Here is a 17,053-nt window from a genome sequence, read left to right as displayed (position 1 = left end):
TCAGCCAGATTTTATTTTCTCATTTGAGTTGGGAATATTATAATCAAGTATGTACATTCATGCTGCAACTTACTCATTTACCCAGTAATTATAGTGCAAAAATCAGAGTTCATGCTTAATAGTAGTATTAATGATTTACATGCTGTTAATTAAAATGCAAATAAAAATTAATACCATGTGACAATTATAGCTAGCCAACATGAGCTATGAATTTTGATTCTGAATATGGTCCAAATAGATCATTTGCAACTGGTAAATGGTTAAATTCAAACTAAAATTTATTTTGCAAGTAGGTTACATTTGCGATGTTTTTCTTCACACATAAGTGCTGAGATTCTCTTTCCTCCAACACACCTTTAGTATTAGCACAGTTTTATGAGAACCAGTCTCATGGCTGATTATTAAAAATATGGCATTAAATAAAAAGCATTTGCAGAGTGGAAGTGACAAAAGGGAAACTGACCTGAATGACTGAGTGGTTCTGGGGTTGTCGGCAGCTGGTCTGTTTAACAAGCTGACAGTAAATTTCATTCTGCAGCTCAGTATGTGTCAAACAGACCTGCAGCGCTGTCTGGGCGAGTGACACGTGGTAATCAATAGAGGGTGCCTCCACAGGGACATTGATGAACAGCTGACAGGACTGTAAAAGGGTGGAAATTAGTCAACAGAATACAGCCATTCTTCTCTGGTACTTTCCAGACCAGGTTCTCCAGATGTATTACAATTAAATCTAAATAACCTTGAGAGGAGGGAGGAGAATAAGCACTTCATTCCCATCCTTCTCTTTTAGTCGTGGAAACTAGAAAATTCATTCAACCTCCACCAGCCTGAGGAGCTCACAAGTCAGCGAGAGACTTGAGGGGAAAGTGTACTTCCTGTCTTCCATGCCTGTGCTTTACCTTGCTAAGACTGTCCAGTCTTACTGTTGATCTTACACTTAGAGAATGTAAAAATCAAATCTCCAGTGGCTTCACCATTGATCTTACTGACACAACTGAGTTTGCTAGTAAATTGTTTCTGTTTCCTTCAATTCAACTATTAGAGAGGAAAGGGGAATATATATAGCTAACTTTGAAGTGTAAAGCCTATGTGGGATATTGCTTCTAAACCTAAGTTCCCTACAAGTAAAAGTTAAACCTCCAGAGGATCAATGACACCTAATACCTAACAGTCCTATTATAACTAAACGACCCAACAGGCTTGTCTAAAGCAACCAATGGCGGCAGTAACTGTTGTGGCAAACAACAGGAGCAAAAAATGTTGCTGTCCCAACAACAGAGCAAAATAATTGAAACCCATCAATGTCTGTTTAAATACCTTAAAAAGTTTCAGAGCTTCAGTCTGTAGAGCCTCTGAAGGCAGAGTGGTGAGGGATGTCTGCAACCCATCTTTACTGTAGCACAACATAGGATGTTTCCACAGAGGACAATCTGAGATAGCAGATGGGCAAAAAATGCTGGGTCAGAAAGAGCAGACAGATAACAGTATCCGCATTGAAAAGAAGCCCTGATGAAATGGCAAAGAACCTAAGAAAGTAGTAATGAGATAGGCCACATTTATCTTTGGTGCCACTTCACTGACTTCAGCAAAGCCTGCCATGAACAGGGAGTCACCAGCAGTATTAGCCATCAGAAGTATTGCCATTTTCAATCCTGCTATGTCAGAGCTTCTCATCAGCTGGATTCTAGTCAGAAACTGCTCAGCTCTGCATTCAATCAGGAGACACAAACTCTGCCAGAGCAGCTGCCTGTAATTGGGATCTGTGTTAGTGCAAGTCACTATTCAACAGTAAGAAAGGTTCACATACAGCTCTAGGAATATGAGTGTGTAGGAAAAGAGTATAAAGTACAAATGCATGTTAATACACATTTGAGAACATGGTGCATAAACATACATGAATGAGAAAGTATCAAAGATGATGAGGAACAGATAAGCATGAATGTAGGTGTGAGGGCTTACATGTGCAGACAGAGGAACAGATGTGAAGGCCAATGTGCAGGAAGAGAAGAACAGTGTGCATGAGTATATTTAGAGAAGAGAGCATGTGTTTGTATGGTCAAGATTCCCAGGAATGGAAAATCAGGACTGACAATAACAGGAAGAATTAAAACCCCAGTTCTTTAATCTAATTTGAATTATGTTACAGACATTTCAGATGCTTTGATACATTATGTGACAATGTGATGGACTTATCTAGTTTCACTACAATACCTGTATCCTCTCTGGAGATGTTATTGTGGAACTATAGGAGAGGGACACTAGATCACACATTGTTTTACTGCGAATCTCCTTCTTTCAGCTTTAGCTGGATTAAAACTGGGAATTGAAGTTACCTTTCCTTACACTTTGCTACCATGGAAAAGAGTTTGTGGTTTCTACTTACTAGGGTCTCCCTCTGCGTCCAATAGTTTTCCAATGAGTTGTTCATATGATGTGCCCACTGTGGCACTACTGCTACCAGCTGCTACAGTCAGATGGTACAGCCAGGTATTCTAGGCATAAAGATGAAAACAGTACAGGTCAATTCCTGTTTTCTATAAAGAGGTTCAGTCTGTACACCCCATTTGTTCACTGATACCAAAAAGTCTCTCTTTTCAAACAGACTGCCTTTTATACCTTCTCCTGTTTGGTGCGAATGAGTAAGTATGTGGGACTCTGGTCCTGTGGGTGAATCACCAATGTACAGTGAGATGAGACAAGTCCTCCACCAGTGGCTTCATAATCTTCATCAGAGTCACAGGAACGGTCCACTTCTTCCACTTTGGACTCACGCATAAGCAGATGTCCTAGGGGACACTGTAAGGAGGAGAAGCAGTTAGATAAATGCAGCTAATCTCCCACCACGGACAGGGAACACTGGGAAAGAAAACCCAGGTCAAAATGTTAGCAGTTCTGTAAAATGTAAGGAATAAACTATAATTCAGTGTTTAACTAATGTAATTATATAATCTTGCATTTCTATAGGATCTCTTTCATCAACTAAAGTACTTACAAGCTATGTTACTATTTCTATTATTTTTCTTGGGAGACCATCTAGAGGTCAGAATGAGAATATGCAAATAAAGAGGTGGCCTTTCCCATAAGGTACTATTTTCTTCCCATTATACTTGGCAGGGTCCTTTCCTTGGGGAAAGGAATTACCTTGTCTTCATGATTTCGGTAGTAATAAAAAGTTTTTCCAATCAGTGCACACCAGACCAGCTTAGAGTGACCATGCTTGACCTGTCAGGAGAACAAAGAAATACAAGTTTTTAACATCATCAGTGTTGCTGGAATGATTTTTTAGCATTTGAATTTTAATTCAACTTTCCCTTAAAACCTTGCATATATTATTTGTTCTATGCTAATATGAACTCCTCTCAAAATATCCAGGGCACCACTTCCAAAAGCAGATTATAATTTGATGGGAAGTAAGTGCTTATGGAAATGGATCTAAGATTTTGTGAAGTATTTTACCAATTGATCACAACCTGTCATGTCTGTATCCTGAAATACAATATTAAGAATGACCTTTTTGAGATTATAAAACCAAATCATTTCATCTCAGCAGGAAGTGACTTGTCAACATGTAGTCTAGAGAACTGCTTCCTATTGCAGATGAATCAGCTTCAGATGCAGGCTGTCTTTAGCCATCTTTAGATGCTGACCAGAATTACATTTAAAAATTCACAGTAACTTGTTATGCAAAACTAATGTATGAAAATGGTATAGGCCATAGGAATTTTCAGCTATTCTACTTTCTTTGTACTAATGTGCATGCAGTCTGTTATGATGGAAATAAATGCTAGCCTATAACCATACAAGCCTATTTCTTTGAAACTCTCCTATAACACCAAGTCCAGATCAGTGAAATGTGACATTTCACAGGATTTCCTGATTTGTTGGTTTTTTTGTTTGTTTCTTTTTTCCTGGGACATGCTGTAGGATCTGTTGAAGAAAAGCACACATAACCTAGATATTTGATATTACTTACTATTTGACAAAGTCAGTATCTCTCAGTAGCCTTGCTTGTCCCATTCCTTATCATTTATATAAATGTTCCTGCCTCTGAAATACAGAAATCTACTACCACTCTCTTGCTTTCCCCACTTTTTCCCCACAGTATTAAAATACTGATTTCTTACCGACATTTACTGTGCAAACCGAGAAGCTGGTACACTGTTAATACTGGACTAAACTGAATAAACAGTGTTTTACCTTGGTGAGCCAACCTTTCACAGTGGGTTTAGCATCACTATGAGGAACACCAACAGGACTTGTCACTTGCACTCTGAGGATACTCTGTAGGACATGAATCCATTCCTCTAGGATATTGGGAGAGTCAGCTGTCAGGAAGTAGGTTCTCTTTTCTGTCATGAGCTGGAAGGAAAAGGAATGAGCCAGTACAAATACACACACCTACATAGCTTTCCTTCAGCTGCTGTTTCATTGTTCCATACAGATTTTTTTATTATACTTTTTTTGGTGGTTCAGGAGGGATTTTGGAAGTGGGATGAGAAAAAAACTGCTAACGCTCAAAGCCCAAGTGAAAGAGCTGAAACCCAGATAAACAAAATTCTCATGAGCTCTCTTGCTGTTTCTGTTGGATAGTGTGGCTTTGTCTCCTCTCTTATACTTTCTTGTTTCTCAGTACTGCTAATTTTTCATTTTAAAGGTGACTACATAAACAGTTATTTTTTGCTGCCTTCACTTTATATTGCATTCTGCCTTCAATGGCTTGTGAGGAAAGATGCTATGTATCTAATAGTATTAAGCCTTAGCAACTTCAGTTCCATAACAGCAGAAGGTAGGTCTCAGGTCAGGCTATGAACCTGTCAGTCAGAAAATGAGAGAAACTTTAACGTTATCTTTATTAATGGAATCCTCTACAAAAACTACTTAAAACTGAACCCAGCGATGAGCTAACTTCTAATACTTCAGAAGTTGAATTCTAATAGGAATTCAATACTTCAGATGCTTCTTCAGATCCTCCAGACATGTAAAGTCAGGCTAGCAATCTCGTGAGAGGAATCATTCAGAATGAGGAGATCCTAGGTGCTACCTGGTTTTATTTGTTAAAGAATCACTTTCCCCCGCAGATTGCAGTCTTAAATGCAAAAAAGGAAAGTGATATGATGTAAAATAAAACAAAAACAAAGGAGAAATTCTTTCAATTTCAAAAAACTCTATTTGGGTTACAGTTTAGCTCTTTCCCCATTATTTATTAAAGTAAATGCCTTGCTTGTGCCAAGAAACACAGGGGCCAGATAGAAGCTGGTATCAATTAATATTGGTATCAATTGGTACATACAGTACCATTCAGCCTGAAATAAATGCTCTCTCATCCAGCCACTGAGTGAGTGGTTACCTGCAGGATGAAAAAGCAATGCTTACCTGGAACGTTTGGGACCCTTCGCCTCTGACAATTTGGCACGAGGAATTCAGCTCCATCCGCCCTTGCGGTTTGCGGATAACATCACTCTGAGGAAAGAAAAGCAAACAACTTTTTCAAAAAACATCAGAGAGGTCTTAGAGTACTTAAATACAGCATAATGTGCATGTGCAGGTTGGAGTCTGCATTACTGAGCTGGAAAGGACAGCTTGCCAAGTTGAATATGAGACAGTATGATCCCATTGCAATGATGAAGGAAAAGTCTTCTCAGTAGCGGCAGATAAAATAATGAGGTAATGAAGACAAGTACTATCTTATGAGGTCCAGACTGGACATCAGGAAGAAAAGCAACAAAACAACCAACCCTTTGTCGCTGGGAAGGCAGTACAACACCAAACAGGTACCAAGACAGCGGCTGAATTTCCACCTGTGGAAGTTTTCAAGATTCAGCTGGACAAAGCCACAGGTAGTTTGATCTACAGCTGGTGACAGTCCCTCTTCAATGCATCAGTTGGACTAGTCCCTCGCAACCAACAATCTAAATTCTGCATCTTTATGAAATTATTTTTTATATATGTGTATGTATATATCATGTATGTATAATTTGCTTGTGAATTCTGGTGGATAAACCTACTATCAGAAATAAAGATGCATTGTGCCCTAAGGTGTATTTTTGCCTTGTCAGAATATGACAGCTGAAAAAATAAAGAAGTTGAAAATAAATCTTCTCAATATTCCTGACTTGTAAGCAAAGATGTGTATATACACAGAAATTCTGTGTAATTTATGCAGGTATTGGAGGAAATTGCTGTGACCAGGAGAAAAAAGTATGGAAGGTGAATATCCCTAAATATAATTCTCTGTAATATAGCTAAGTGCAGCAGAATAATGAAGGCCAAGAAGAAATGTGTTTTATTGAATATATAAATTTTGAATGCATAATGTTAGGATTTTTAAAATAATGTAACTTCATTTGAAATGTTGTGGTTATAAAAGTTATTTGAAAAGGTTTGTATGTACAAACATGTTCTCTCAATATTGTTTCACTGATCAGTGTAAGACAGAATTTTGTGTGAAAGCTTATTTTCAGTTTTATCCTTGTTTTCTAATACTTACATGTCCGTGTAGGAGGGTAAAACTGAAAGAATCTAGCTTTCGTCCCCCTGAAAGCTGTAGTTTTGCTCAAAGACCCCTATACTGAGTATGTATCTGTACCCTCCTCACATTGTAATATATTTTTCATTTATTTTCATCTTAAACATGACCAAAGCTGGGCCATGGCATGCCTTCTGCTTGTCATCATCTGTACAAAGTTAACTGGTAGGTATCACGCTCCTGTCCTCCTGACCAGCCTTCCATCTCCTGGAATCTGTCACTGCAAGGAGCTTCCTTGCCTAAGCAGAGACCCACAGCTGAACCTGTGGGTCAGACATAAAGCTCTCTGGCAGGGCATTCTGGGTCCACTCTGCCAGTGGTATCAGCCTGGAATGGTTTCTGCAGACAGCCTTCCCTGTGCCTCCACACAGGAGTAAATGTGACTCACCGGAGACTTGTAATACATGATTTGTCTGTTTCTCAGAACAAACCATCTTCTCTTCCACATCTTCACCTGGCTGCCCATTTTCAGCAAGTAACCAGATTTCTCCATGGGTTCCTGGAGGGCAAACAGCAAAGGGTAGAGGATGTTATCTTGCATTACTCAAAATACAAATGAAAGAATGCTGAAATCAAGCTCAGATATTTGCTGCACGTGCATCCTTTTCTACTTTACTCTGCCTGATGGGAGTAGCAGACATCCAAGGTCAATGTTCTCTGCTAAACATGAAAGAGTCCTAGAATATATGTGTAGCTGCAAATACCCCATTGTGGTGATTCAGAAAAGAGGATACCTAAAGATCATTTCATTGATTGTTTCAGGTACTGAAAACTTGTCTTCCTGCCATAACAGTGATTTTCCAAATAAAAATGAAGGCTGGCTCTAAGTCATTAGACTCTTGTTCCTTGTCTGCTTGATCACTTAAATCAAGACTACAAAATTTAATGCTGCCCATGCTTGAGGTTGTTTGGTTTTTTTTTTAGACCAAAATATTCTATCCTTTCTCCTCTTTCATCTGAATTTCCAAACTTGTCACAAAAGTGGAAGGCCATCATTAAAGTAGAATACTACAGGAAACCAGTACAGGTCATCAGGAAAGGATACAGCCCTTGATGCTTACACTTTTATCTAACTACATAACAGAAATTGCACCTTCTTCTGAAGCAGCAGATAGTGCGTTTTGATACAAACCAGCTGGACTAACAGCCCAATCTGCTAGAGCGTCACTTTGCAGGAGATAATATATTGTAGTTATACTTTTTCTGTTTCAAGAACAAGGCTCTGTTTGCATCCCTGCACAGCTGTGAGGTAGCAAGACTTACAGTGCAGATTCCACCGTCGGTGGAATAGGAAGATGTTCGCTGTAGCTTATGTTCTGGCTCTAAATAGTCACCATCCAAGGAGTAGGCATCAGGAGGAATGGCATAATCACTTTCAGAGCTCAGTGAGGACGCAGATACACCTGTTCAAAATTAAGGAAATAATGAGAATAATGGCTAGACAGAAGTATGTACTGAATACTGCACACTCTGAAAACTGAGATCACAATTAAGGTGGTTTTGTTCATGAAGAACAAATCAGATGAGACTTTGGAAATTCCAGTCCCAGTAACCAAACTTCTGAGACCATTTTTTTCCTTAGGAAGACAAGTAATGGGAGTGAGTTTTGGATACTGACAGTGTACAGTGTAAGAAATTTCTGCTGAATAAACAGAGACTATATATTACACACATATGTATATATACACATGTATCTATAAATCAACAGACTTGTTATCCAAATCACAGACATGCTGTTCTCAGCTTGGAAACATCCACTATAAAGCATCAAGCCCCTCTCATTCTAAGTACATTCATTCTCAATGACCAGCAATGCGGCTTTGTTTTCTGTGAATCTTCCACCACATGGCAATGTGGAGATACATCACAGCCAATGCATCACAACAGAAGTTAAGACTAGATGAAATGGAATTCTATTTTATTGACTACCAATTGTATTGAAAATTCCATTCACGGATCCAGTTTAACCTTCCCTGCAGTCAGGAATAACTGGCCTAGCCAGGACCCAAATCACCTGATGCCTCTCAAAGATAGGACATATTTGCTTACTGATCATGAAATTATCAGTCAGTGACAGAGACAAAAAACATTTCCTTTAAGGTAATACTAGCTTGCTTACAAGGTCAAGTCACAGTAAAAGTATGGATGGCTTCACTAGATAAGTGATGAATTTGGGAGATCAATCCTTCCCACAATCTGAGTTTATCAAGTGCCTGGATGAAAAACTACGAGCAGTAAAAGCCCATCTAAGAGGACGGGTTTCTACTGAGTAGCTGTTGATGCCTGCACACATTCTGGGAGAACTCCTTATTAGCATCACCAAGGCTAAGCATTTGCCTGCCACTGATGATGCTCTTCAGAACATCCTGTCTTAACCATGAGGACAGAGTTCATGCTTCTCAGTAGCAATACTCTGACTTTACCTCTCTTCACTGCTCGAGGGCTGCCTGGCATGCTAGCTTTCCTGTTCTCAGACCCAGCAGTAGAAGTCCTGAAGCTGGCATGGGAACCACAGTCATCATCAGAACCTGAAGACTCATCTAAGAAAGGCACGTTGCTGATCTGCACAGCTTTCTGGAAAACAGACCTGTATGGTCAGTGTGCAAGGGAAGAGTTTCCCCAGGACAATACTTGCTCAGTAAGGAGACAGAACAATCAGTACACACCCCTCATTTTCACACTGCCTTGCCCACTACTGTCCAAGGGCTCTTAATTTTCTCCCATTCTAGTCTGAGAACTTCCAAACTGGACTCTCTAGTCTGATCTGTTTAGGTGTTCTGAGGTTACACCCTTCTGCTCTTCCACAAGCCCTGTGCTTCCCCATAAGGTCTCAAGAGACCTCTTTCATTTCATTTATTGTTTAGACTACACCCACTATCATCCTAGCTTCTACTGCCTCATAGTGCACACAGCAGCTTCCTGGACTAGAACTTGCTGCAGTGTTCTGTATTCCTGAATTCATTTATCATCTGCTACTCCTTCTGCATTCTGTTGGTGTCCAGTACTTCCTAACATTCTCTAATTTCCTTTCCTTCACTGCATGGCTTCATCCCGTTCTTTCTCAAATCACTAGCAGCCCTTGACCATGCTTTTCATAACAGGAAAAGTGAGGTAACTCCTTACCCCTTTCAGCGTAGTGTAGACTGGCACTGTGACATTTCTGTAGATGAGACAGGTAAATGGCCCAGAAGCTGAACACGAGAAACTGGAAACTGGGAAAATTCAGAGAGCAAGAGAGCAAATAATACAAACTGGTGAAAAGGAGAAAGTTTTAATGGAGAGATACATGCATGTGTGAAAAAACTTATGTAGCCTCTTGGAACACTGAATAATAAAGAACTGCCACCCTGGACAGTCTGGCCTCAGAAAGGCTAGGGGATGTATTATTAATTATGTGCAACTCCCAGAGACAGCTGCAATGCTCCCTTCATTTACCCTGTAAGACATCTTGCCTACCGTGTGCTCCCCACGGTACAATGGCAACCGAGTGCACAATGTGAAAACAGGTAAAAGCTGTAATGGGGAAGGTGAGGATGAATTGCAAGACTAAAAGCAGGCCACAGACATGCAGAGGCAGAACAGTGTCAGCAAAAATGATGAAGGAGATAACCCTGAAGATGTCACTGAATGTAGGGGCTCAAACAGATCAGATGTATCCTCATCCCTTCCTTTCTTTATTGTGGCTATCTACAAAATCAAATTTAGTTTGAAAACAGGCAAGGAAATGAAGAAATCTGAACAGCCAGAGGCTCAGGTCCCATACTATCACTATAAACTCCCTCTAAGGATGGATCTTGTCTATAACTTACAGCAGGTGGAAGTATCATTCACCGTGGCCACTTCAGACAACCTCATGCCGGACTTGGCCACAGCATAGATTCGACTCTCCTGGAACAATAACACCATGAAAAGCAATGGTCAGACAAAAACCATGATTCCTGCAAAAAGAAATGCTCATGTCACAGAATCACATCACAATCACACCTTTGGTCAGGAAGGAGGGGCCCTCTAAGAAAGATTGCTCTATTCCACCAGATGATGTGTGAATGACATTAGTAAAAATACGCATCTGTGCTTGATTCCCTGAATCACAAAAGGTTTGTCTTATAAATGATACAGAGATTATATCCGCCTACATGTAATTATCAATAAATTATTATATTACAGCTTAGAAAAGCTGTTTCTTTTCACTTTATTAAACAACACATTAAAATGAACCAAGAAACCCCCAAAACCAGGACAATTTATTGAGTCACCACCTGAACAGGATTCCTATTCTCTGACAATGGAATGAAAGAAACGCCTGGAGTAATCTCAATAAGCCTATGTTTCAGTTATAACAACATATGGAGCTTTCAGTTTAAAGGATCTCTGAGTGCTTCACAAATTGATAAAAATTCCAAGGAGGGAACCCAACTTGCAACTAAATGCAATGTTATGACTAAGACATCAACCAGTCTAAAATGGATAAAAATCAAAGCTAGGAATCCTCTTGCTGCTCTTTAAAGCATACAACCAGTCACCATCAGTTAACATACATAATACATATACATGAAAGTAGCTAAGACTGCAAAGTCAAGTACACCAAAAAAAAGTACAATACAGAATTAGTATTTTCTGTAGGTATATACATGGTGATTTAGTCTCTAATGAAATATTACATGCTTTTTTTTTTTCCCCAGACACTTCTTATTCAGGGCACATCATATGCATTTATTACTAATTAAGCTGCTATTTAATATGCTATTCATGCTCTAGCAATTGATATACTTGGATACATAAATTTGACTGCAGTCTGAAGACAACAGATTTTTCACTTGGTGTTCCTGACTACAATACTGCAATGCTTATAAATATTAATAAAACATTTTACACACACCCCCCCCCCCCCAGGAGGGACACTGATGGGTGCTCTCACATATGTTCTCTGAAGTACCCAATACCTTTGGAGTACCCATTTCAAGATGTCCAAGACCCGACTTCTTGATAATTTAGCATTGTATAACATTCTTTGTAATTAAAACTGAATATAGTTGCAGCAGAAAAGCTCAGCACTTCTCTAATTAAATTTACTTGCCAAACTCAAGTTAAAAATTTAGGAGGTGTGTGTGGAGCTGAAGTCACCTGTGAAAAATTTATCTTAAAGGACTAGAAGAACCTTACACAGGAAATTTATATCAGTGAAAGGAATAGTAGCCAATCTCTGAAATAGGCATGCTAGAATCGAATCTGTTCTAGTATTCACATCTTACTTTTGACACTGAAACTTTCTGGTCTGGTCCATTCACTTGCACTTATGACTCATTTGTCTTAAACACATGACAACAGAACTACAGATTAATTTTTGATGACCCATAAGGATAAACCACAATGCAGTACCTCCTGACTTTCATTTTTATTCCTGTATAATATATTATTTTCTTTCACAGATTTCCCACCCTTTCCTCCCCCTCCCTTATAAAGAGGGAAAAAAATCCAAAACAAAAAAAAAACCCACAACTGTCAGTGGAACCAGCATGCCCCGTGATCTGAAACTACCAAACTAGATGGTTCAGAAACATGACTGATGTTTACATGAAACAATTACTTGAGACCAAGAGCTGTTGTAGCCTAACTACTAGGCATGACTCAAAGATAAGCAACACTTCTCAGACTGTTCTTGCATTTCTTACCCATGATGGGAATCTGTGCAGTGGTGGTGTGGGAGGTTTGCCTCCTGGGTTGAGTATGCCAGCCTCAGAATTCACAGCTACTCTTTGCCCTGCAGATAAGTGGTTCATTTCCTCACACACTCCAGCTTCTTCCCTCACTGGGCCACGTTCTGTCTCCATTTTCTCCAGTACCCCATCATCATCATCAATGTCTGTCTCCTTCACTTGTCCATGGCAGGCTGGAGAGTTTACGATGGGCTGGAAGGTGCTGGCCTCTAAGCTCATTACGTGATGGAAAGAATTAGTCCCTGGCTGTGGCTGGCTGTAATGTCTCTTGGCTAGTTGGATACTATCTCTTGGTGTATTGGGAGTTCGTACTTTTGGAAAGGTCATACTACTGCCAAGGTTGCATTCCCTTGCTGGACAGAGGGAATGTGCTGTAATAGTTGATGATGACACAACCAGAGATGGCTCAGCAGTGGCACTCAGATCATCAGAGAAGTGTGTGCTGTCCAAAGCCACTTGTTGCAAGGTGCTCACAGCACTACAGTTTCCTTCCAAAGATGACTGGTAAGTCAAAGCCTCAAGGATTCTTGTGGCCTCATCTGGAGGGCCCAGCGATGTGGAATCAGAGCACCCTAACCTGTGTTCAGAACATACAGCTGTGAATACATCTTTCTCTGTGGAGAGATTCCAGCTTAATTGGTCTGACATGAGCTTCAGTGTGCTCTGGGAAAGCAGAGATTTATCCTCCCCATCCCCAGTAAAGGTGTCATCGGTAAGGACTATATTTGCTGTAGAGAGGACATGTTTGCTGTGTCCTGTCTGACATATCTGTCTGAAACCAGGTGTAAGGAGCACAGTTTTCTGGTCTATCTTTTCAGCAAGAGAGGTCTGTGATGCTCTGGGCTTCAGAGGATTACAGCTCCAAAGAGACTCAAAGGGAGGAATGCTGGTCATATCTACAATAGAGAACACATGGTTAGGGCATTTAAATGTTTTACTGTCTAAAAGTACACTTCGTCATGTAAGTTGATCATGTCAGTCATATCTGAATAGCACCCAGGCCTGATTAGGACTGTAAGAATGGAAAGGAGATGGCTGGGCAAAAGTAATTTATCAGTGGTACAAATAACAGTTTAGACAGAAGTTCTGGTCTAGGAGCTTTCTAAAACATTGACAGCGGAAGCTAGAAGGGTACATAGAGGGAAGGACAGATCTACTTGCAAAAATTTCTATACTCTTTCATGAAACATCCACAGCCAACCAGGAGACAGGATGCTGACCTATGCAAGCTTTCAGTCTAATTCAATATAGCAGTTTTTACTCTTACCTATCCAGGAAGATTATTTTCTTAAAATAGCCATGAGAAGAAAGTACACCTACCCACACTGTACTTTGTCAAAAATCAGCTAAGTTGCCAGAAAATTGCTTAGTGTGGCTTTTGACTCCAATAGACCTACAGTGATTTATGCCATCAAATATACTGGTATGGTTCCTCCCATTCAAAGGAGCTAGATGAGGCTTCCAGCATACATATGGAGACCTTCTTAACCATCACAGCAAATAGTGAGGTTACTCTCTTTTCAAGAATTTCCCTAGAGCTTCTTTCTATCTTTTTGTGCTATGACTCAAGCACTGCTTTTTGTCAACAAGTTTTATAAGTTACTTACATGTTTTTGCTGTAAAAATTTCTTTATTTTTAATCTGTGCCTTCAGTTGCTATATTAGAAGATGACAAAAAAAGATGGATCCTAGATTGCCTCCATTATTTTTGGTCTATTCAGAACTTATACTTTATAATTCTTCTACTTTCTTCCTTTCTGTAATTACTAAATTTAAAGACTATCTCAGTTCTACAGGTTCTGCTGAATAGCACCTATAGGGTATAAGAAAGTGCAGATAAAACTTGGACTGGCAGAGGATGTTACTTCACTTTATGATTTTGATTGGCATTTATAAATTGCCTAACTGAAAAGAACCAAGCCATAAGATGCTTTGGAAATTGCATAGACAGGGGCAAGTGTGACTCTGCACAGCTATTGCTGAAAATGCTGCCTGAATGTCAGACTCTACAGACATTGCTTAACCACTAATGGGATTTACAAGGAAGTAGAAACAAACTGAAGACACAAAGTAAAACCGTGAAGGACAAACAGCAGAATAAATCACTGCTGATTGCAGAGAGGATAAAACCTGCTCTTGGAAACACAGCTGAGAAAGTTAACCATGAGAGCCTGACCGTAGCATGTGAGCCACAAGGAGCTGAATGTTAACAAAGCTATTCCTAACATACAGTGCTGGCATACACAATGCTGGCACACATTTCCCTCTGCCCTGAGGTAAGTCATTACCGTAGATAGAAAGAAGGCTATTCAATTTAAATATTATTGGTACTTTTGCAGCTTCCTATATGTGACAGGAGATTAAGCAGAGGAAGTTGTTACTATTAGCATGGCAAGCAAAAAGAGATTTGTCTCTCTGCAAGGGCTTCTGAATTCAGCCTGGCACAGTAAGACTAGCAAGGGATAAGAGGTGAGAGCAGATCTGTTTACTGCTCAGAGAGTTGGGATCCAGGGTACACTTAATACCAGATTATTAACGCAGCTTACCAGCCATTCATTTTTTGTAAACAGCCAGAGCCAGAGGGCATGAGGAAAAAGCCAGTCATAAAGTATTTTGCTGTGGAAACACGTGGGATTTAGAAGGAATTTTGCCCTATTCCCTTGCTGTTGAGTGACAGGAATGCCAGAAAGACTTCTGCAGGAAAGAAATACCCCTTCCTTCATGACCAGTGAAGTTCTGGAAACTAGCTCATCTTACTGTGACCAAATCATGCTAATTTAAAAAACACACAACTTCTCCCAAAAACCAATCAAACAGAACACCACATCACCCCACCCCCACCCCCTCCAAAAAAAAAAAACCAACAAAACAACAAAAAAGAAACCAAATATATGAAAAGCCCCACAAACCAGGAAGGAAATGGTTAAGAGAATTTCTTCTTCAAAATGTGTTACAATGAAAGGTGCTGATTTTAAGACCTGGAGACCTAAGTTCTCCATCTATTCACCAAGCAAGAACCACAAAAGCATAAGCACCGTACGCAGCCCAACCTAACAGCATGGAAGAACCCAGCTTCTAAAGGCAAGACCAGGCAGATGCTGCTTTGGACCATTCATTTCTCAGTTACTCAGCACACATGCCAGCAAAGGTTCTATGGGGATGATGATAATCTGCATGCAGAGGTAAAGTGCAGTACCTCAGGGACTTCTACCGCTGAAGTGAATGGAGAGTTTTGCCATCTATTTCAAGAGTGCTTCTAATTCACGAGCTCAGTGACCTACTTTACCGGCAAAAGCACACTCTGAAAAACAGGGACCTGTGTTAATCGCTGTTAAGAGTTTAGGGCAGGTAAGCAATGATGTTCCCATCTTAAAAATGGACCCACTAAGGAACAGAGCACTTCAACTGCTTACTCACTATCACAAGTGCTAATTTCTGACAAAGTTAAGAATACAACCCGAGAATGCTAATTTCCACTCTCATGGTGGTTACTAGGCTACAACGCCAGGTGAACACATTTACCTTGCAATGTATCCTGAAGGGCTTCAATTTGCTCCGTCAGTCTCTGATTACAGTTTCTCAGGTGGTAATTTTCTAGCTCAAGCTATGAAACAGCAATAATAAAAATTGAAAAATAATGCAAAACTGTGTCTGTGTTCCACTGTACAGATCTTCATCTTTATTACATTCAAGTGTCTTAACAGGAAAAGGAATAAAGGATGGGTGAGTCTACCAGTCATAGAATCACAGAATCATAGAATAATTGGGGTTGGAAAGCACCTTAAGATCACCAAGTTCCAACCCGCCTGCCATGGGCAGGGACACCTCACACTAAACCATGTCACCCAAGGCTCAGTCCAACCTGGCCTTGAACACTGCCATCTTGAAATCCCATTCAGCAGCTCCACTAGACAACCCATTTAAACTCTTTGCTGTGCTTTCCCAAACGGTCTTTGTATATACTACTAACACTTCTCAAATACATTTTTAAATTTCTTTGCCTGCTACTGTTTATCATTCACTCCCGTTCCAGAAATAACTGTCATGAAAGAGAATCAAAAAAACTATTCCCCTGGAGGAGCGTTTTCCCTCCTCTCAACCTGTATGCGGTAAAAGGAGATCCCCTGGGTCCAGGGGACCAAAGAAAAAAGAAACAAACACCAAAACATTAAGGGTGCATTTACATTTGCAATTAGTGCACAACTGATTCTTTGCAAATTTGCCTTACATCTTTGCTTGAAGTATCTCAGCGTACATTCTTAAATGCAGCAGTGGTACACCCGAAGAGGCTTTTCTCCTGACAAAATAAAAGTTGAATCTGCACCCATGGTGCTGTCTACAGCAACCCATTTGCAACACTGAAGTGCAAAGTCTTTCAGTTGACAGTGGTCCACTTGTGCATGGTCTGCACCTAAAATCAGGATCTGGTATGAACTCTGTTGCCAGCAAAGACACAGTGTGAATGTATAGTCCTGGATTCACAGCAGGTCACACCAAGTCAGCCCTCATGTTTCCTCTTTTGTGCTGCATCAGTCAGTAATGTAGCTGCAGCTTAAGTTATCTCACATAGGGAAAGAGAAGCAGCACAGCAGCTTGGCGAATTATCTAGGCAGTCTAATGAGGTTACAAAGTCACATCATAATACAATTAGTGCCCACAAAGACTGCTTCTTTCAACTTCAACAAATTCCCTTTCTGGCACAAACTAGGAAATCTACGGCTATAACTTGGAACAAAAAAGCAGATAGGCCTACTTCTAGTTGTAAACTATTACTATGCCTTTAAAACTGTGCGCTGACCTATTGCTATCT

General features: G+C 40.1%; 1 protein-coding gene across 2 annotated transcripts in view; it reads right to left on the bottom strand.

Moving 5' to 3' along the window:
- The window catches only part of PLEKHH1 (pleckstrin homology, MyTH4 and FERM domain containing H1), a 51,498-nt gene that overhangs the window by 15,490 nt on the left and 18,955 nt on the right, over positions 1-17,053 (bottom strand). For both annotated transcript variants that reach the window (XM_062619237.1, XM_062619235.1), the window contains exons 6-19: positions 15,766-15,847; positions 12,199-13,139; positions 10,336-10,414; positions 9,650-9,738; positions 8,950-9,100; positions 7,790-7,929; positions 6,915-7,025; positions 5,374-5,460; positions 4,198-4,359; positions 3,142-3,222; positions 2,617-2,796; positions 2,384-2,492; positions 1,318-1,430; positions 464-640 (exon numbers count right to left, since the gene is read on the bottom strand). In XM_062619237.1, the coding sequence (XP_062475221.1) occupies positions 464-640; positions 1,318-1,430; positions 2,384-2,492; positions 2,617-2,796; positions 3,142-3,222; positions 4,198-4,359; positions 5,374-5,460; positions 6,915-7,025; positions 7,790-7,929; positions 8,950-9,100; positions 9,650-9,738; positions 10,336-10,414; positions 12,199-13,139; positions 15,766-15,847 (2,502 nt within the window). The remainder of the gene's footprint in view (positions 1-463; positions 641-1,317; positions 1,431-2,383; positions 2,493-2,616; positions 2,797-3,141; positions 3,223-4,197; positions 4,360-5,373; positions 5,461-6,914; positions 7,026-7,789; positions 7,930-8,949; positions 9,101-9,649; positions 9,739-10,335; positions 10,415-12,198; positions 13,140-15,765; positions 15,848-17,053) is intronic.

This window comes from Pezoporus occidentalis, unplaced genomic scaffold (genome assembly GCF_034315485.1).
Source record: "Pezoporus occidentalis ecotype Australia unplaced genomic scaffold, CSIRO_AGI_Poc_V1 ctg21, whole genome shotgun sequence".
Taxonomy (NCBI): Eukaryota; Metazoa; Chordata; class Aves; order Psittaciformes; family Psittacidae; genus Pezoporus; species Pezoporus occidentalis.
The sequence above is the reverse complement of the archived record's forward strand: the minus strand, read 5'-3'. Positions and strand labels throughout refer to the sequence as shown.